Raw genomic sequence first — 20,591 nt, 5'->3', positions numbered from 1 at the left:
TGATGTGACGTACCTTCTAGGTTTTTTGACGTACCCCTGCGTCAGTAATTATATGTAAATGACGCACCCATGACGCACCTCTCCCGGGGGTCGTATAGTGGGTCATACAATTGATAAGTGCATAATGTTGTTAGTAATTCAATACATTCTGGTACAATTGCATGTGATATTTCAGACCATTTACCTACCTTTGAATATTAAACTATAGCAAATTCCAAAATTAGGTGGTATACTATTACTCCTGCTTATCACCATATGCATGGACAATTTGAAATATTTTAGGGACCAAGATTAATTATACTGAAGTACAGTACAGCTTCCCCAATATAAAGATGGACAAACTGGTCTGGAATTATGCATTATGTATAACAATGAGTAATAAAATCAGTGTTAATGTGTTGCAATCATTGGCCTGAATCTGGAATTAGTCTACATGTTGTATAAGACCAAGTTGCAAAACTAAACTATCGAATATATCTGTAACATTTCAACTGCTCTTCATTAAAGCTGTTAAAATCAACAACTTGCAATTTTATTTGGTGGGTTCCAAACCAATTAGTGCAATAGGAATCATAATTAAGAAGCTTAACAATAACATTGTAAATTGTAAAATGCTGCAAAAAAAGAGATCTGAACAAATTAAAACCTTGCAAAATCTACGTCCTAGAGTTTGGTTAAGACACTTCACATTGATCAGCGATTCCTTCTCAGTCAGTGTTGAGAAATCTTTGTACAAATTGACAGGCAATATACATAATGGCATATAATAGGGCCAACTATCAGATTGTGGAACTCATCTATTCCTAATACGATTCATATGAATCCCATTGCACTCACAAGTTTAAGAGTTTGGTTGTAGAAATTTTAACAACAGATTTTAATGAAGAGCAGTTGAACAAAGAAATAACTTAGTTAGTAACTTGGTCTTGTACATAAGACAATGAGTAAATGCCGGTGAAATCACTATAGGATTCAGGTCAATGCTTGGACAATTATAATAATTAATAATTATCAAAAGTGATGTCTCTTAATGTACTGATCCTTTCCAAAAGCTTAGCACCCTGGTCGGTAATTTGCTGTCTATTTTTAGGTGGATAGCAAGAAACAACACCCATGAAATGTTCCGGTTTTTGTGCCAAAGAATTCGCACGCTGAGTTTTCCTGTAGTTCATGCATTATTTTTAGATTTTGTCTATGAAATAACGCTTAGATTCTGTTTTTATTTTAGTATTAGTAATTAATTGTATTAATGGTATTGATTTGGTAACATATATATTTTTTTATAATAACAAAAAAATAAATGCTAGGGCCTGTCATTCTTCAGTAAAGGTGTCTAATTTCAGGTTTATAAAAAATAGATTTTAAAACTTAGTTTAGTTTATTCCGATAAATGAACATGTATTACATGAAAAGCGTATGTTTGGCGCAATCTTTATTATATATTTGGTATTTTATTCGTATTTATAAATACATGGTTCTATGTTACTGTCATATCCGTGACATTTATGGAATATACAAAGATAGAAAAAATTAATGGGTTAGGAATTATAAATATACCATACAGTATTTTTTTCTCGATTAATCAAAAAAATTATTGTTTTAACATTTATTAGTATAATGTTATACGTTCAAAACCATTTACTACTCCAAAAAATAATAATTTTCAGAAAATAGTATGACTGTCACTGATTTTTTTGAACAAAATATTACATATATTGTTTATATTTTAATTGTACCACATAATTGCGTTCATTACTGAAATATTTTAGGATTTAAAGGGATAAAATATCCATGTGACGGAGATGAAACCGTGATGGATATGACGAACCTCAAAAATCATGTGACGGAAATGACTAAGATATAATTTGAATGTGTTTATTGACCAATAACATAATAAAAATATACAAAACAAAATGTACAACAAAAAAGGCCTTGCCAATAACAAAAAGTCATATCCGCCATTGGCTCCTCCATCACGGTCAGCTCTGAGATGATGTATTTAGCTTAGGACAGCCCAGGATCACCCTGTAGGCATGTCTAACAGCGGGGACGGGGTACATACTGCTAGATACCGTGAATAAATTGTACTTCCAGTTGAAAAAAAACCAGAAATTATAATTATTTAATGAGTTCTATACCGTTCGGATATGACGTTCAATAAAGGTATGCAACTGAAATTTTTCTAAAACCTTGTTTTATTAGCTTTAATCCTCTTTTATTGAAAATAATGTGCAGCTAGTTTTATTTCCATATCTTTGCATATTTACAAAGCACAATCAATTTTTTTCCCCGCTGTTCAATAAACTGTAGATGGCACATTTAAATTATGTGACGGTATATGACACAAAACTGCGGGACAAGCTTTCTCCAAACAAAAACTTTAAAGAGTGAAATTTAATGTATGTAGAGATGTATTTTGAATAATAAAATCGCATCAAATCATGATTAACTAACTTTTTACAATATTTTCAGGAACAAAAGTCCTGTTATCAATATATACGCCGATCATAAAATTGGAGATGTACGATCGGGACATGAGATTTTAGGGTTGGCCGAAACATTGTTATAAAAAAACAATATCTATGTTATTATCTTTGGTTTATGTAATAATTATATTTACAATTATGTTGATTATGATATAAGTCAAGAATTTTTATTTTTTAATGATGAATTTTCAGTCCCTATCCCGCTAAAGTATCAGGACACAGCAATTTACGGATATGGATTGATTGCCGAGCTTGCCTGGCAATAGCATACATCTCACAATTGTTCTGAAATTATATTTACATCCCTAATAATAGTTGTTAAAATATGGTTCTCGGTCAAGTTGTCCTTTAAGTATTACCCTGAGGTAAACTCATTTGTGAATTAACCTTTTGTTTGTTTCCCTTTAAGAGAATTCTATTTCTAAAATACAGTATACAAATTAGTTTTTAGATTGATTGATTTTTGATTGGAAAATAGAGAAATTAAATCCTCTGTGATTTATTCATTTATTTACAAGAATGATTTCTTTTAGAAAGAGTGGCCGAAAACGATTTTTTTACCTACTGTAATAATATAATCAGTATTTTGACAGTTTTTACATTTGTATGAAATGTACAATTAAATATCACAATAACATTAAATATAATGTTAGCATGCACTTGATAACATTTGATATCATAAAATCCTACTGGGTGATACCGGGTCCTACTACAGTGGCACTACACCAACCAATCAAATGAATCAGTATAACCAGGGAACTGTTAACTCTTCCCTGGTATAACTGCAAGATAACGTTACATTTTTAACTACTGTATAAGCCACATCATTTTTAAAATCTCCCTATTTGTTCATCGGAGAGTGATCTCTTTGGAATGTTGGCTCTCATCATTGACAGCATTTAAAGAAATTGTTATATAAATTATATATTAAGCTATTGTTTCAAATAATTATAGTTCTTTTATATGTAATGTTTTTAGATAATGTTATTATTGTTTGAAATAAATGTACTATAACCCTTAAAAAAACTAAAACTGTATAAGTATGCCTCCATGGATATAAAATATTTATACTTATCAAAACAAATAAGATTATATTTTGTATTGATTTTACTTTTTTTAAAATGTTTCTTTCAGAAATCTGTGCCTTACCATTGGCCAGTGGAGACCAGATTACATGTGTAGGTGCCATTGGTGAATTAAGATATTACTACAACAGTGCATCTTCAAATTGTGAAGCATTTGCTTATTATTGTAATGGAAATGAGAACAACTTTGCTGACTTGGCTTCATGTCAAGCTGCTTGTGAAGGTACTGTGTAAACATCTAAATTAATTTTAGCATGTAGTGTTTAGTTTTAACATTATTGCATGATGTGGGTAAACTTGATGTTGCAGTGGGTCTACAATGACAATGTTTTCTATATATTTGTGTCTATGTTTATTCGTAAAGAACTTATATGTTGATAAAGTATCTACAGTATCTTGGCCATATTATTCTTCTGTGTGATTGTAGTGATGAGGCTAATTCAAAGGCAGTATAGGTCTTTGTGTGAAAGAAACAACTTCCTCAATTCTGTATTTTTTTTAACAATCATATTGTAAGAATCTGTATTATACTGCTGCCTTTGGTGTAATTATTGTATAATGAACATTAGATCACTTATTTAATGTCTACTATAACAATTGCTCTATGCCGAATATTGAATGTCTTTAGAAACAGTTCTAGTATGATTGATTGGTGGTGGTGTTCCACTTTTTTATATGTACAAAAATCAATTTATAGTACAGTATGTATGTATGTTGAGTAGTTGCAATACAATGTTCTAGTTTCGTGTGTTTATAAATGTATGCTATATGAATCTAAAATGAAAAGCATTGTTTTTTTGCATTCGTTATTGTAACTGGTGAGGTAAAACCATAGAGGTACAGTATAAAACATTTAATACAATATTTTATACCTCCATGGATATAAAACCTTTATTATTATTTATACTTATTGAAAACAAATAATATTAGATTTTTTATTGATTTTACTTTTTTTTAAATGTTTCTTTCAGAAATCTGTGCCTTACCATTGGCCAGTGGAGACCAGATTACATGTGTAGGTGCCATTGCTGAATTAAGATATTACTACAACAGTGCATCTTCAAATTGTGAAGCATTTGCTTATTATTGTAATGGAAATGACAACAACTTTGCTGACTTGGCTTCATGTCAAGCTGCTTGTGAAGAAGGTACTCTAAATAAATATCTAAATTAATTTCACCATGTAGTGTTTTGTTTAAACATTAAGGCTATTATTACTGGTAATTGTATGATGGAACATAAATGCACCATATTGCCAATGTACTAATAAATATGCATAGTGTTATGTTAAACCATCTTAGTTACACCAACTTTGGTTTCGCCAATGTTCTTGCTCCCATAGATGCTGGAATCCAGCAACTAGTATATGTTTGAAGGATTTGCTAATGAGAATGATGTTCTATTTGCTGATTATAATTTGTATGTGTTTTTATCTGATTTGAGTCAAGTGATCTAGCAATTAAGTCAGAGGCATCGCAAACCATAGCTATACATTGGCACAGGTTCAATTCACTTTTTGACGATTGAACAATGCTCTGGTAAAGACTTAAAACTGGAGGTCCTGTGTCCACATAAGTTTCTTTTATTCATCCATAAGAAAATATAGCAAAAAGCACACAAACATCAATATAAGTGATGAAATGTAGACAAAAAGAAAAGAGATAAAAGGCAACTACATGCCCCTCGAGCTTAACTTCCATTTATTTTAGGTGTCCAGTTTGTTTTCGTCGCTTATTGTAAGGCTGTGTCTTGACATATATAGTCAGCTGGGTTTGTGTGTCCTGGTTGGTACTTCAGCGTGTAGTTGTAGGCTTGGATTTTTAAGATCCATCTTTCGATACGTGGTGGTTTCGATGACGGATTGTTGAATAGCGTAAGTATCGGTTGTGATCTGTCACTACATTGAATTCGCTGCAACATAAGTACAAGTGTTGAATTGCCCATACGACTCCTAGCAATTCACGCTCTATTTGAGGGTACCTTGTTTTAACGCTTGTAAGTGCGCGACTTTCGTAAGCTAGCGGCTGACCGCTTTGACTTAGTATAGTCCCGAGTCCACTTGGGCTTGCGTCAGTTATGATTGTTAATTTTTTTCTGGATCAAAATAGGCCATGACGAGCGAGCTGGTTAGTGTTTTCTTTAGTGTGTCGAATGCTTGTTGTTCTTCTTTACCCCAGGACCATGGTGTGTTTTTGTGGGTAGGCTTTCTAAGCGGCATTTTTTAGAGGTCGGTGCTGCTGCTTTTGGAGTGAGACAATCTTTTTAGGATCTGCTGGTGATACTCCGGTATCACTAAATATGTGTTCGTAAAATTCAACGCTGCGTTTGAAGAATTCACACTTAGCTTTGTTTAATGTAACTGCATACAGGCTTTGAGATTACTGGCATGTTCAGCTTCTGTGTTACCAAACACTAATATGTCATTGCTTATATATGACTTATTTTAGTCCACCAAGCGCTGATTGAATAACATTTTGAAATTTTTCTGCTGCTGAGCAAACTCCAAAGCTTAACCGTTTATATCTGAAGAGGCCAACATGTGTCAAAAAGACAGTAATATGTCGCGACTTTGGCGCTAGCATTACCTGATGATAACCTGCGTTCGTATCAATCTTTGAAAACATTACGGCTCCGTAATGCTGATTATGTCATTGATTGTAGGTGTCACATGTCTCTCTTTGTTTATCGCTTTGTTTGCGGCCCTCATGTCCACAGAGATGCGTATTTCGTCCGATTTCTTGGGCTTTAATTGCTACAACGGTTATTAGTGAAATCCACTCACCTCCACAGTATATGCAGATTGCTGAACTTTTTCTCAAACGGCTTGCATGTACATGTGCTTTGGTAATTTTGTTTTTGTTGTGAACGCACGTCGTGTTCCTGTGTGTTAATGAGTTGCATCAGACACGTCACCCGCTTTGCTTGTTCGAAAGCTGCCGTTTCTGCACATATTTTAGATATCGTTGTGTCTAGTGTTAAATTTTTCGTACGGATTAGGCGTTCCCTATCACGATCCTATCGAGAATGAGGCTATCTTTCAAGGTACCAAACTTGCATGTTTCTGCTAAGTGACAAAGGAATCGAATTTCTCACTTCTTTTTTAACTCTGTTGTTGAAAATATATCGCTAATACGTTATATTGCGCTTGCCATCACAAAATTTCTTGAACTTTGCTAAGACAAGGTCGATCTTTGTTTTGCCGGTTTCGGCGTCCCATGTGAACGTGTTAACAGGGTGCTGTCCGATCACTGACAGGAGTGTAGCGACGCGTGTTGCCTCGGGTTGGAATTTGACGCCTGTCGCTATTTCAAAATTTTTCAAATCTTTGCGCAAATCGATGCCAGCTTTCAGTCATATAGTCTGAATCCATGTCTAGAGGCATGCGCGGGTATCGTGAATGTCGCCATACTCTTCGCCAATGTAATGATGTGTCAAATGAATAGAATAACACGATTTTGTGAGAGATGCTACTTCATTACTAAAACCAGCTGACTATGGCGTGCCAAACACGACACTACAGAAAGTTCTTGTATGTGTCGTCCACACCTGTGCGCATTTCAGTTCAGTTAGGCTGGTTAGACACAGGTTATACCTCGCATTTACTATTGTGTGAACTGTGGGCCATTTTTTACTTTAATATATCTATGGCACAATGTAAATTCTTTGCTCACACACAATTCATTACTTTGTAATATTGCATATCACGCATTGATCCAAACCTCTTGAAACATGTTATGCACACACTGTTTTATACAGTTATTAGGGATGTTTTATGTAGTATTGTTTTTTCTTTTAATTTTTCAGTAAATCCCTGCTCGTCAAGCCCATGTGTTAATAATGGAATTTGTGCTGTCTCTGGTTCTTCATATAGTTGTAGCTGTCAAAGTTGCTTTGAAGGAAATAATTGCGAAACAGGTTTGTTTAGTTTTTAAAAAGAAACACTTTAAAATGAATATGAAGTATATCATATCTTATTTCCTCCCTACAGCCTGTTTTCCTGTCATATTCGACGCTATCGTTAACAATAATCGGCGATCTTCTACGTAAACATTGCAATGTTAACGATTTACAGGAAAAGGTACCGCTACTGTTATTATTTCAACTTGATCGTTTTCAAACGATTGTCGTTGAACTGTTAACGATCAACGACGATAGCGTCGAATGATGTCGACAGGAAAACAGGCTTACCAAGTCTTTTTTATTTATATTCATACTAGCAATTATACCCACCCCATGACATTTTTTTAATTTAGTTTCTTTCCCCCTCCCCCTCCCATCACATTCCATACTGGGTGATGTGTTTAAGACGTTCCAGTACAAATTATGTTGAACATTCTGAGTACAGATACGGTCATGTTGATAAACCTACCCCCACTCTAATCCCCAACCCCTTCTCAGGGATGATTAAAATACTTGAATTGATGATGAAAAAAATGTCCTACAATTCTGGTCAATTTGATAGCCTACTACCCCTAGCCCAAGCAAAAATCCCCATCATCCCCTCAACCCCTCAACCCACTTTTGAAACCCCCAGAGTCAAGGAATTTTTTTTATGTAGTTTAAAACCTTCCCAGTAGTACTGTACTGTACAATTGCGGTCATTTTGATACCCCATATGGATGGTTACATGCAGAAACAGAAATTTGTATAACAAACAAACATCAACAGTGAGGAAAAGTGGGTATGTTGACCCCATTTTGGCCCCTAACTTGAATCCAAGATGGCGCATTATAGTTTCTCGGTATAATTGCAGTAATTTTGATATCCATATGTATAGATGCGTGCAGTAATAAAAGTGTGTATTATAATGAACAAACAAACGTACAAACTCCCTCACTTATAATATAGATTGTAAGTTACATTTTTGTTTTTTGTGTTACGGAAGATTGTGAGCTCAGATTTTGTCTATGTCTCAGCTTATATTGTATTGTAAAACTGTTTCACTGTCATGTGTGTGTAAAAGAAAGATTATGTTAGATTAGAATAGTTGTGGATGTGTGACATGGCTTAGTATTATTGTTGTCTTGTTGTCTGTCCTAATTTGAGAGGATTGTAATTATAGGTCTATATCATTTTAAAATGTCAGCTTTAAATGCTTGTGATAATAATGCCTGTCAATCAGTATGTTTTATTTCATGTTGTTTTTGTGTCCTGTGCACATACCTATACAGGGTGAAACCGGTATCTAGTAAAAAGGTTAAAACCTTTTAAAAAAAAGAAGGTTTATTTAATGTTTTAGCTGTGAATGCTTGCAGTGATAACCTTTGTCAGAATGAAGCTACATGTAACACTGTTGCTGTTTCCTGTGCAGTTTACACATGTACATGTCCATCATGTTACACTGGACCATTTTGTGAAACAGGCAAGTAATCTATTGTACTATATATTCAGATTTGTAAAGTAAAGGCCTAGGTTAAAATGTCCTGCCGGGCTGGGCCATGAGACAACCTTCTCTCTGATAACACACACACACAGTGAATGAATTTTGAGAATACCAATTCTACACAGAGTACAAGCTTATTAAATTTCTTTGGTACATTTCTAACATATTTAATGGACCTTCTTGTAGACTTGCTTGATTTATAATTAATTATAATATGGAGGGCCCCGTGCAAAAAATGACAGTGGTAATCCTGTTTATACAGATTTACTGACCTAGCTGATAAGTATTTGTAAAAAAAATAATATTGAGAAATATGAAACATGGATTAGCTCTAACATTTTTTTTATGCAATTGCTCTTTTGCCATCAAATGAAGCAGTTTCCATTTGTGAAAGCTCCATGTCGGTAACTGTAATATAGCCACAGTGAAGGGGCCTTCTTAAAACTAAAACTTTATCAGACTTTGGTTAGCAACAACAGCAGCAGCAATAATAGTAGTAGTAGTAATAATAATAATAATAATAATATAACAAGATAATTCAATTTATTGACCTTTTTGTGAATTCAAATTGAAAAAGATCAAAATCATAGTTTTGCTTGGCAACGTTTAATTCCATAATAAATATTAAATTTATTTGGATTTAGGCAATGTATTTTGCAATAGTATTTTAATTCAAACTACGGAACTTGGTTTTCCTTCCATTTTGTCACCTTTGCTCCTCTGGCAAATCATTGCTATCCATTGCCTTTTTCCGCTCTAAACCTAAACTAAATTGTTTAATATTTTTTATAATTATCGATGACACTTGTCAACTGCTTGTGATATTAAAGACACCTTCCCTACGTTTTTTAGATCTATTTTAAGATCACAAACTATAGTTAATGTAAAAATAATACTATATGGTCCTATTGCGATAACTTTTTCCGTCTTTAAATGGTTAAAAATGTGAAAAATAAGTTGATTCTAATAATTATAGCGGTAAATCCCAAAATGCATTGCGCGCAGATTGATATTTCTGTTTTTCTTCTGTAATTCACCCACTTTTCGATCGATCGTGAGGCCAAAACAAATGGAAGACTCCTAACTTTTCAGCGAAAATACCGTTTTCCCCAATTTGTATCAACGGAGTCTGGCAAAAATAGAAAGACAATTAATGCAGCAACTATACAACGTCAGGCTAGGTATATAGCTAGCGTACGATGTTCGTACGTTACTGATGTTTACCAGCTAGGCCTACAAAACTAAGCCTGGCTAGGCTAGGCCTAAAGACCGTCCACGAGAGGTCAGTCGCCGCGAGCTACTTAGGTAGTGCATTGTTTCTCACTTTTTTCATAATTTATCATAAAACGTACATTTAAGACAAGGAATGACCTGGTTTAATGTTTTTAAAGTAATATATATGTATTATTTTTACAAAACGTCACAAATTGTAGGGAAGTGTCTTTAACCTTTGTGCAACTGTTCAAATTGCCACACAGGACAGTTCTGTGAGTGAAAGATATAAGTCAAAAGAAAGTAAATGGTAATTTATTCAATGTTTCAGTATTAAATGCTTGTACATGTAAGTGTATAAAACCACACAAAAAGTAGTAAAATATAACTTATTTAATATTTCAGTATTAAATGCTTGTGACAATAATGCCTGTCAAAATGGAGGTGGTTGTGTCCAGGTTTCTGGTTCCTGTACTGCTTACACATGTACTTGTCCATCTTGCTACACTGGACAGTTCTGTGAGACATGTAAGTTTAAAAACCACACAAAAAGTAGATGAAATTATATTACATAACAATTTTATCAATAGAAAGTAAAATATAACTTTTATTTCATATTTCAGTACTAAATGCTTGTTCCAATAATGCTTGTCAAAATGGAGCTGCTTGTGTCCAGGTTTCAGGTTCCTGTACTGCTTACACATGTAGCTGTCCATCATGCTACACTGGACAGTTTTGTGAGACATGTAAGTTTAAAAATCACACAAAAAGGAGATAAAATTCTATTCATGTACCAACTACAGTATTTCAAGAAAAAGTAAACTACAACTTATTTAATATTTCAGTATTAAATGCTTGTACCAATAATGCCTGTCAAAATGGAGCTGCTTGTGTCCAGGTTTCTGGTTCCTGTACTGCTTACACGTGTAGCTGTCCAAATTGCTACACTGGACAGTTCTGTGAGACATGTAAGTTTAAAAACCACACAAAAAGTGGATGAAATTATATTACATAACAATTTTATCAATAGAAAGTAAAATATAACTTTTATTTCATATTTCAGTACTAAATGCTTGTTCCAATAATGCTTGTCAAAATGGAGCTGCTTGTGTCCAGGTTTCAGGTTCCTGTACTGCTTACACATGTAGCTGTCCATCATGCTACACTGGACAGTTTTGTGAGACATGTAAGTTTAAAAATCACACAAAAAGTAGATGAAATTCTATTAATGTACCAACTACAGTATATCAAGAAAAAGTAAAATATAACTTATTTATTATTTCAGTATTAAATGCTTGTACTAATAATGCTTGTCAAAATGGAGCTGGTTGTGTCCAGGTTTCTGGTTCCTGTACTGCTTACACATGTAGCTGTCCAAATTGCTATACCGGAACATTCTGTGAGACATGTAAGTTTAAAAATCACACAAAAAGTAGATGAAATTCTATTAATGTACCAACTACAGTATATCAAGAAAAAGTAAAATATAACTTATTTATTATTTCAGTATTAAATGCTTGTACTAATAATGCTTGTCAAAATGGAGCTGGTTGTGTCCAGGTTTCTGGTTCCTGTACTGCTTACACATGTAGCTGTCCAAATTGCTATACCGGAACATTCTGTGAGACATGTAAGTTTAAAAGCCACACAAAAAGTAGATGAAATTCTATTGAAGTACAAAGTATATCAATAGAAAGTAGATTATAACTTTTATTTAATATTTAAGTATTAAATGCTTGTGACAATAATGCTTGTCAAAATGGAGCTGCTTGTGTCCAGCTTTCTGGTTCCTGTACTGCTTACACATGTAGCTGTCCAAATTGCTATACTGGAACATTCTGTGAGACATGTAAGTTTAAAAGCCACACAAAAAGTAGATGAAATTGTATTGAAGTACCAAGTATATCAACAGAAAGTAAAATATAACTTATTTATTATTTCAGTATTTAATGCTTGTACTAATAATGCTTGTCAAAATGGAGGTGTTTGTGTCCAGGTTTCTGGTTCCTGTACTGCTTACACGTGTAGCTGTCCATCATGCTACACTGGACAGTTTTGTGAGACATGTAAGTTTAAAAATCACACAAAAAGTAGATGAAATTATCTTTACATAACAATTATATCAATAGAAAGTAGAATATAACTTTTATTTAATATTTCGGTATTAAATGCTTGTACAACTAATGCTTGTCAAAATGGAGCTGGTTGTGTCCAGGTTTCTGGTTCCTGTACTGCTTACATGTGTACTTGTCCATCATGCTACACTGGAACATTTTGTGAAACAGGTAAAGTTTGAAAGCATTGTAACAATAAAATGCTTAACACTTACCTGCAGCACTCAAGTTTGGTCTGTATAGAATTGTTTGAGTTAGTGTACATATTATTTATTCAATGGTAAGCCCTAGTAATGAAGTAAAGCATAAAACCACTAGATGGTATGAATTATAAAACCATAGTTGATTTGATTACTTATAACTTATCATGGACATTTATAATTCAATTCAGCAATTGCTTGTGATAATAACCTTTGTCAAAATGGAGCTGCTTGTGTCCAGGTTTCAGGTTCCTGTACTGCTTACACGTGTACCTGTTCATCTTGCTACACCGGAACATTCTGTGGGACATGTAAGTTTAAAAATCACACAAAAAGTAGATAAAATTATATTATCTTAATATTAACTGTATCAAGAGAAAGTATAAAATAACATTTTTCTTTTATTTTAGTGTTAGACATAAATTCCTGTGATGTTAACCTTTGTCAAAATGGAGGTGCTTGTGTCCAGTTTTCTGGTTCCTGTACTGATTACACATGTACTTGCCCATCTTGCTACACTGGACAGTTTTGTGAGACATGTAAGTTAAAAAGCCACACAAAAAGTAGATGAAATTCTATTCATGTACCAACTACAGTATATCAAGAAATAGTAAAATATAACTTATTTAATATTTCAGTATTAAATGCTTGTGACAATAGTGCCTGTCAAAATGGAGCTGGTTGTGTCCAGGTTTCTGGTTCCTGTACTGCTTACACATGTACTTGCCCATCTTGCTACACTGGATCATTCTGTGAGACATGTAAGTTTAAAAATCACATGAAAAGTAGAAGAAATTGTATTGAAGTACCAAGTATATCAACAGAAAGTCAAATATAATTTATTTCATATTTCAGTATTAAATGCTTGTACTAATAATGCTTGTCAAAATGGAGCTGCTTGTGTCCAGGTTTCAGGTTCCTGTACTGCTTACACGTGTAGCTGTCCATCATGCTACACTGGACAGTTTTGTGAGACATGTAAGTTTAAAAATCACACAAAAAGTAGATGAAATTCTATTAATGTACCAACTACAGTATATCAAGAAAAAGTAAAATATAACTTATTTATTATTTCAGTATTAAATGCTTGTACTAATAATGCTTGTCAAAATGGAGCTGGTTGTGTCCAGGTTTCTGGTTCCTGTACTGCTTACACATGTAGCTGTCCAAATTGCTATACCGGAACATTCTGTGAGACATGTAAGTTTAAAAGCCACACAAAAAGTAGATGAAATTCTATTGAAGTACAAAGTATATCAATAGAAAGTAGATTATAACTTTTATTTAATATTTAAGTATTAAATGCTTGTGATAATAACCTTTGTCAAAATGGAGCTGCTTGTGTCTAGCTTTCTGGTTCCTGTACTGCTTACACATGTAGCTGTCCAAATTGCTATACTGGAACATTCTGTGAGACATGTAAGTTTAAAAGCCACACAAAAAGTAGATGAAATTCTATTCATGTACCAAGTATATCAACAGAAAGTAAAATATAACTTATTTATTATTTCAATATTTAATGCTTGTACTAATAATGCTTGTCAAAATGGAGGTGTTTGTGTCCAGGTTTCTGGTTCCTGTACTGCTTACACGTGTAGCTGTCCATCATGCTACACTGGACAGTTTTGTGAGACATGCAAGTTTAAAAATCACACAAAAAGTAGATGAAATTATCTTTACATAACAATTATATCAATAGAAAGTAGAATATAACTTTTATTTAATATTTCAGTATTAAATGCTTGTACAACTAATGCTTGTCAAAATGGAGGTGCTTGTGTCCAGGTTTCTGGTTCCTGTACTGCTTACACATGTAGCTGTCCATCATGCTACACTGGAACATTTTGTGAAACAGGTAAAGTTTGAAAGCATTGTAACAATAAAATTCTTAACACTTACCTGCAGCACTCAAGTTTGGTCTGTATAGAATTGTTTGAGTTAGTGTACATATTATTTATTCAATGGTAAGCCCTAGTAATGAAGTAAAGCATAAAACCAATAGATGGTATGAATTATAGAACCATAGTTGATTTGATTACTTATAACTTATCATTGACATTTATAATTCAATTCAGCAATTGCTTGTGATAATAACCTTTGTCAAAATGGAGCTGCTTGTGTCCAGGTTTCAGGTTCCTGTACTGCTTACACGTGTAGCTGTCCATCATGCTACACCGGAACATTCTGTGAGACATGTAAGTTTAAAAATCACACAAAAAGTAGATACAATTATATTATCTTAATATTAACTGTATCAAGAGAATGTATAAAATAACATTTTTCTTTTATTTTAGTGTTAGACATAAATTCCTGTGATGTTAACCTTTGTCAAAATGGAGGTGCTTGTGTCCAGTTTTCTGGTTCCTGTACTGCTTACACATGTACTTGCCCATCTTGCTACACTGGACAGTTCTGTGAGACATGTAAGTTTTAAAAATCACACAAAAAGTAGATGAAATTCCATTCATGTACCAACTACAGTATATCAATAAAAAGTAAAATATAACTTATTTCATATTTCAGTATTAAATGCTTGTGACAATAGTGCCTGTCAAAATGGAGCTGGTTGTGTCCAGGTTTCTGGTTCCTGTACTGCTTACACATGTACTTGCCCATCTTGCTACACTGGATCATTCTGTGAGACATGTAAGTTTTAAAAATCACACAAAAAGTAGATGAAATTTTATTCATGTACCAACTACAGTATATCAAGAAAAAGTAAAATATAACTTATTTAATATTTCAGTATTAAATGCTTGTGACAATAGTGCCTGTCAAAATGGAGCTTTTTGTATCCAGGTTTCTGGTTCCTGTACTGCTTACACATGTGCTTGCCCATCTTGCTACACTGGATCATTCTGTGAGACATGTAAGTTTAAAAATCACACAAAAAGTAAATAAAATTCTATTGAAGTACAAAGTATATCAATAGAAAGTCAAATATAATTTATTTCATATTTCAGTATTAAATGCTTGTACTAATAATGCTTGTCAAAATGGAGCTGGTTGTGTCCAGGTTTCTGGTTCCTGTACTGCTTACACATGTAGCTGTCCAAATTGCTATACTGGAACATTCTGTGAGACATGTAAGTTTAAAAGCCATACAAAAAGTAGGTGAAATTCTATTCATGTACCAACTACAGTATATCAAGAAAAAGTAAAATATAACTTATTTATTATTTCAGTATTAAATGCTTGTACTAATAATGCTTGTCAAAATGGAGCTGGTTGTGTCCAGGTTTCTGGTTCCTGTACTGCTTACACATGTAGCTGTCCAAATTGCTACACCGGAACATTCTGTGAGACATGTAAGTTTAAAAGCCACACAAAAAGTAGATAAAATTCTATTGAAGTACAAAGTATATCAATAGAAAGTAGATTATAACTTTTATTTAATATTTAAGTATTAAATGTTTGTGACAATAATGTTTGTCAAAATGGAGATGTTTGTGTCCAGGTTTCTGGTTCCTGTACTGCTTACACGTGTAGCTGTCCATCATGCTACACTGGACAGTTTTGTGAGACATGTAAGTTTAAAAATCACACAAAAAGTAGATGAAATTCTATTTACATAACAATTATATTAATAGAAAGTAGAATATAACTTTTATTTAATATTTCAGTATTAAATGCTTGTACAACTAATGCTTGTCAAAATGGAGGTGCTTGTGTCCAGGTTTCTGGTTCCTGTACTGCTTACACATGTAGCTGTCCATCATGCTACACTGGAACATTTTGTGAAACAGGTAAAGTTTGAAAGCATTGTAACAATAACATTCTTAACACTTACCTGCAGCACTCAAGTTTGGTCTGTATAGAATTGTTTGAGTTAGTGTACATATTATTTATTCAATGGTAAGCCCTAGTAATGAAGTAAAGCATAAAACCAATAGATGGTATGAATTATAGAACCATAGTTGATTTGATTACTTATAACTTATCATGGACATTTATAATTCAATTCAGCAATTGCTTGTGATAATAACCTTTGTCAAAATGGAGCTGCTTGTGTCTAGGTTTCAGGTTCCTGTACTGCTTACACGTGTAGCTGTCCATCATGCTACACCGGAACATTCTGTGAGACATGTAAGTTTAAAAATCACACTTAGGGCCTGTTTCTGCTGCAACTGCTCAAAATACGGTATAAAAATATGGTATAAAATGCGGTATTTTTTATACCGTATTTTTTAGTACCCCGTTTCTGCTAACAATACTTCTTGGGTGGTCGTGTTAAATTTCATCCTTTTTACCCAAATTGCCATTCATTTTAATTTGGTCGATAATTAAAAGTTGCAATACCTCACTTTCAACAGGCTAGCCCTAGTGATAGAGATGTTGTGAGAGCACAGAAAACATCGTAATGGGGACAACTAAATTCGTTCCTCCCCGAGTTATTGTCTTTTGCAATGTTGTACTGCTTTCGCAGGCTCTTAGCTTTGAGTTTACGTGCTTTGGAGACAAGTCTATTCCGTACTCCTGCTTTATTTTTTTAGAAATGTCTTTATAAATGTGGTTGTCCCTTTTATTACCTTTTAGTTGGCCGGACATTTAGCTTCCCCTCCCCCTCCTTCCCCACACCCTCCTTCCCCACACCCTCCTTCCCCACACAGATTTATATAGTAAATACTGTGACGTCTTTCGCTCCACATTTTCGCCGAATATATCTATACAGCTAACAGCAACAGAAAATAAAAAGACGATGTTGACCTCATGTCGTAGGTCAAACAAAATACGGTATTTTTTATTTGCAGCAGAAAAGGGTACAAAAAATACGGTATAAATTTGTAAATACCGTATTTTATCCACAAATTTTGTGGGGAAAATACGGTATACAAAATACGGTATTTTTTTTATGAGCGCAGTTTCTGCTGCCAACAAAATACGGTATAAATACGGTATTCAAAAAATACCGTATAAAATACGGTATTTTCTTGGCAGCAGAAACAGGGCCATAAAGTAGATACAATTATATTATCTTAATATTAACTGTATCAAGAGAAAGTATAAAATAACATTTTTCTTTTATTTTAGTGTTAGACATAAATTCCTGTGATGTTAACCTTTGTCAAAATGGAGGTGCTTGTGTCCAGTTTTCTGGTTCCTGTACTGATTACACATGTACTTGCCCATCTTGCTACACTGGACAGTTCTGTGAGACATGTAAGTTTTAAAAATCACACAAAAAGTAGATGAAATTCCATTCATGTACGAACTACAGTATATCAATAAAAAGTAAAATATAACTTATTTCATATTTCAGTATTAAATGCTTGTGACAATAGTGCCTGTCAAAATGGAGCTGGTTGTGTCCAGGTTTCTGGTTCCTGTACTGCTTACACATGTACTTGCCCATCTTGCTACACTGGAACATTCTGTGAGACATGTAAGTTTAAAAATCACACAAAAAGTAGATGAAATTCTATTCATGTACCAACTACAGTATATCAAGAAAAAGTAAAATATAACTTATTTATTATTTCAGTATTAAATGCTTGTACTAATAATGCTTGTCAAAATGGAGCTGGTTGTGTCCAGGTTTCTGGTTCCTGTGCTGCTTACACATGTAGCTGTCCAAATTGCTACACCGGAACATTCTGTGAGACATGTAAGTTTAAAAGCCACACAAAAAGTAGATAAAATTCTATTGAAGTACAAAGTATATCAATAGAAAGTAGATTATAACTTTTATTTAATATTTAAGTATTAAATGCTTGTGACAATAATGCTTGTCAAAATGGAGATGTTTGTGTCCAGCTTTCTGCTTCCTGTACTGCTTACACATGTAGCTGTCCATCATGCTACACTGGACAGTTTTGTGAGACATGTAAGTTTAAAAGCCACACAAAAAGTAGATGAAATTCTATTCATGTACCAACTACAGTATATCAAGAAAAAGTAAAATATACTTATTTATTATTTCAGTATTAAATGCTTGTGACAATAATGCTTGTCAAAATGGAGCTGGTTGTGTCCAGGTTTCTGGTTCCTGTACTGCTTACACATGTAGCTGTCCAAATTGCTACACCGGAACATTCTGTGAGACATGTAAGTTTAAAAGCCACACAAAAAGTAGATAAAATTCTATTGAAGTACAAAGTATATCAATAGAAAGTAGATTATAACTTTTATTTAATATTTAAGTATTAAATGTTTGTGACAATAATGTTTGTCAAAATGGAGGTGTTTGTGTCCAGGTTTCTGGTTCCTGTACTGCTTACACGTGTAGCTGTCCATCATGCTACACTGGACAGTTTTGTGAGACATGTAAGTTTAAAAATTACGCAAAAAGTAGATGAAATTCTATTTACATAACAATTATATTAATAGAAAGTAGAATATAACTTATTTAATATTTCAGTATTAAATGCTTGTACTAATAATGCTTGTCAAAATGGAGCTGGTTGTGTCCAGGTTGCTGGTTCCTGTACTGCTTACACATGTAGCTGTCCATCATGCTACACTGGAACATTTTGTGAAACAGGTAAAGTTTGAAAGCATTGTAACAATAAAATTCTTAACACTTACCTGCAGCACTCAAGTTTGGTCTGTATAGAATTGTTTGAGTTAGTGTACATATTATTTATTCAATGGTAAGCCCTAGTAATGAAGTAAAGCATAAAACCAATAGATGGTATGAATTATAGAACCATAGTTGATTTGATTACTTATAACTTATCATGGACATTTATAATTCAATTCAGCAATTGCTTGTGATAATAACCTTTGTCAAAATGGAGCTGCTTGTGTCCAGGTTTCAGGTTCCTGTACTGCTTACACGTGTAGCTGTCCATCATGCTACACCGGAACATTCTGTGAGACATGTAAGTTTAAAAATCACACAAAAAGTAGATAAAATTATATTATCTTAATATTAACTGTATCAAGAGAAAGTATAAAATAACATTTTTCTTTTATTTTAGTGTTAGACATAAATTCCTGTGATATTAACCTTTGTCAAAATGGAGGTGCTTGTGTCCAGTTTTCTGGTTCCTGTACTGATTACACATGTACTTGCCCATCTTGCTACATTGGATCATTCTGTGAGACATGTAAGTTTAAAAATCACACGAAAAGTAGAAGAAAATGTATTGAAGTACCAAGTATATCAACAGAAAGTCAAATATAATTTATTTCATATTTCAGTATTAAATGCTTGTACTAATAATGCTTGTCAAAATGGAGCTGCTTGTGTCCAGGTTTCAGGTTCCTGTACTGCTTACACATGTACTTGCCCATCTTGCTACACTGGACAGTTTTGTGAGACATGTAAGTTTAAAAATCACACAAAAAGTAGATGAAATTCTATTCATGTACCAACTACAGTATATCAAGAAAAAGTAAACTACAACTTATTTATTATTTCAGTATTAAATGCTTGTACTAATAATGCCTGTCAAAATGGAGCTGCTTGTATCCAGGTTTCTGGTTCCTGTACTGCTTACACATGTAGCTGTCCAAATTGCTACACTGGACAGTTCTGTGAGACATGTAAGTTTAAAAAAACACAAAAAGTAGATGAAATTGTATTGAAGTACAAAGTATATCAACAGAAAGTCAAATATATTTTATTTCATATTTCAGTATTAATTGCTTGTAAAAATAATGCTTGTCAAAATGGAGCTGGTTGTGACCTGGTTTCTGGTTCCTGTACTGCTTACACATGTACTTGCCCATCTTGCTCTACTGGACAGTTCTGTGAGACATGTAAGTTTAAAAACCACACAAACAGGAGATGAAATTCTATTGAAGTACCAAGTATATCAACAGAAATTCATATATAATTTATTTCATATTTCAGTATTAAATGCTTGTGACAATAATGCTTGTCAAAATGGAGCTGGTTGTGTCCAGGTTTCTGGTTCCTGTACTGCTTACACATGTACTTGCCCATCTTGCTCTACTGGACAGTTCTGTGAGACATGTAAGTTTAAAAAAAAACAAAAAGTAGATGAAATTGTATTGAAGTACCAAGTATATCAACAGAAATTCATATATAATTTATTTAATATTTCAGTATTAAATGCTTGTACTAATAATGCTTGTGAAAATGGAGGTGCTTGTGTCCAGGTTTCTGGTTCCTGTACTGCTTACCAGTGTAGTTGTTCATCATG

At 33.4% G+C, this 20,591-nt stretch overlaps 1 protein-coding gene across 1 annotated transcript in view; it reads left to right on the top strand.

Moving 5' to 3' along the window:
• The window catches only part of LOC144834899 (adhesion G-protein coupled receptor G7-like), a 73,888-nt gene that overhangs the window by 39,110 nt on the left and 14,187 nt on the right, over positions 1-20,591 (top strand). Inside the window, exon 7 of the mRNA XM_078689883.1 lies at positions 11,012-11,134. Coding sequence (XP_078546009.1) covers positions 11,012-11,134 — 123 coding nt within the window. The remainder of the gene's footprint in view (positions 1-11,011; positions 11,135-20,591) is intronic.

Source organism: Antedon bifida, chromosome 1 (genome assembly GCF_963402885.1).
Source record: "Antedon bifida chromosome 1, ecAntBifi1.1, whole genome shotgun sequence".
Taxonomy (NCBI): domain Eukaryota; kingdom Metazoa; phylum Echinodermata; class Crinoidea; order Comatulida; family Antedonidae; genus Antedon; species Antedon bifida.
The sequence above is the reverse complement of the archived record's forward strand: the minus strand, read 5'-3'. Positions and strand labels throughout refer to the sequence as shown.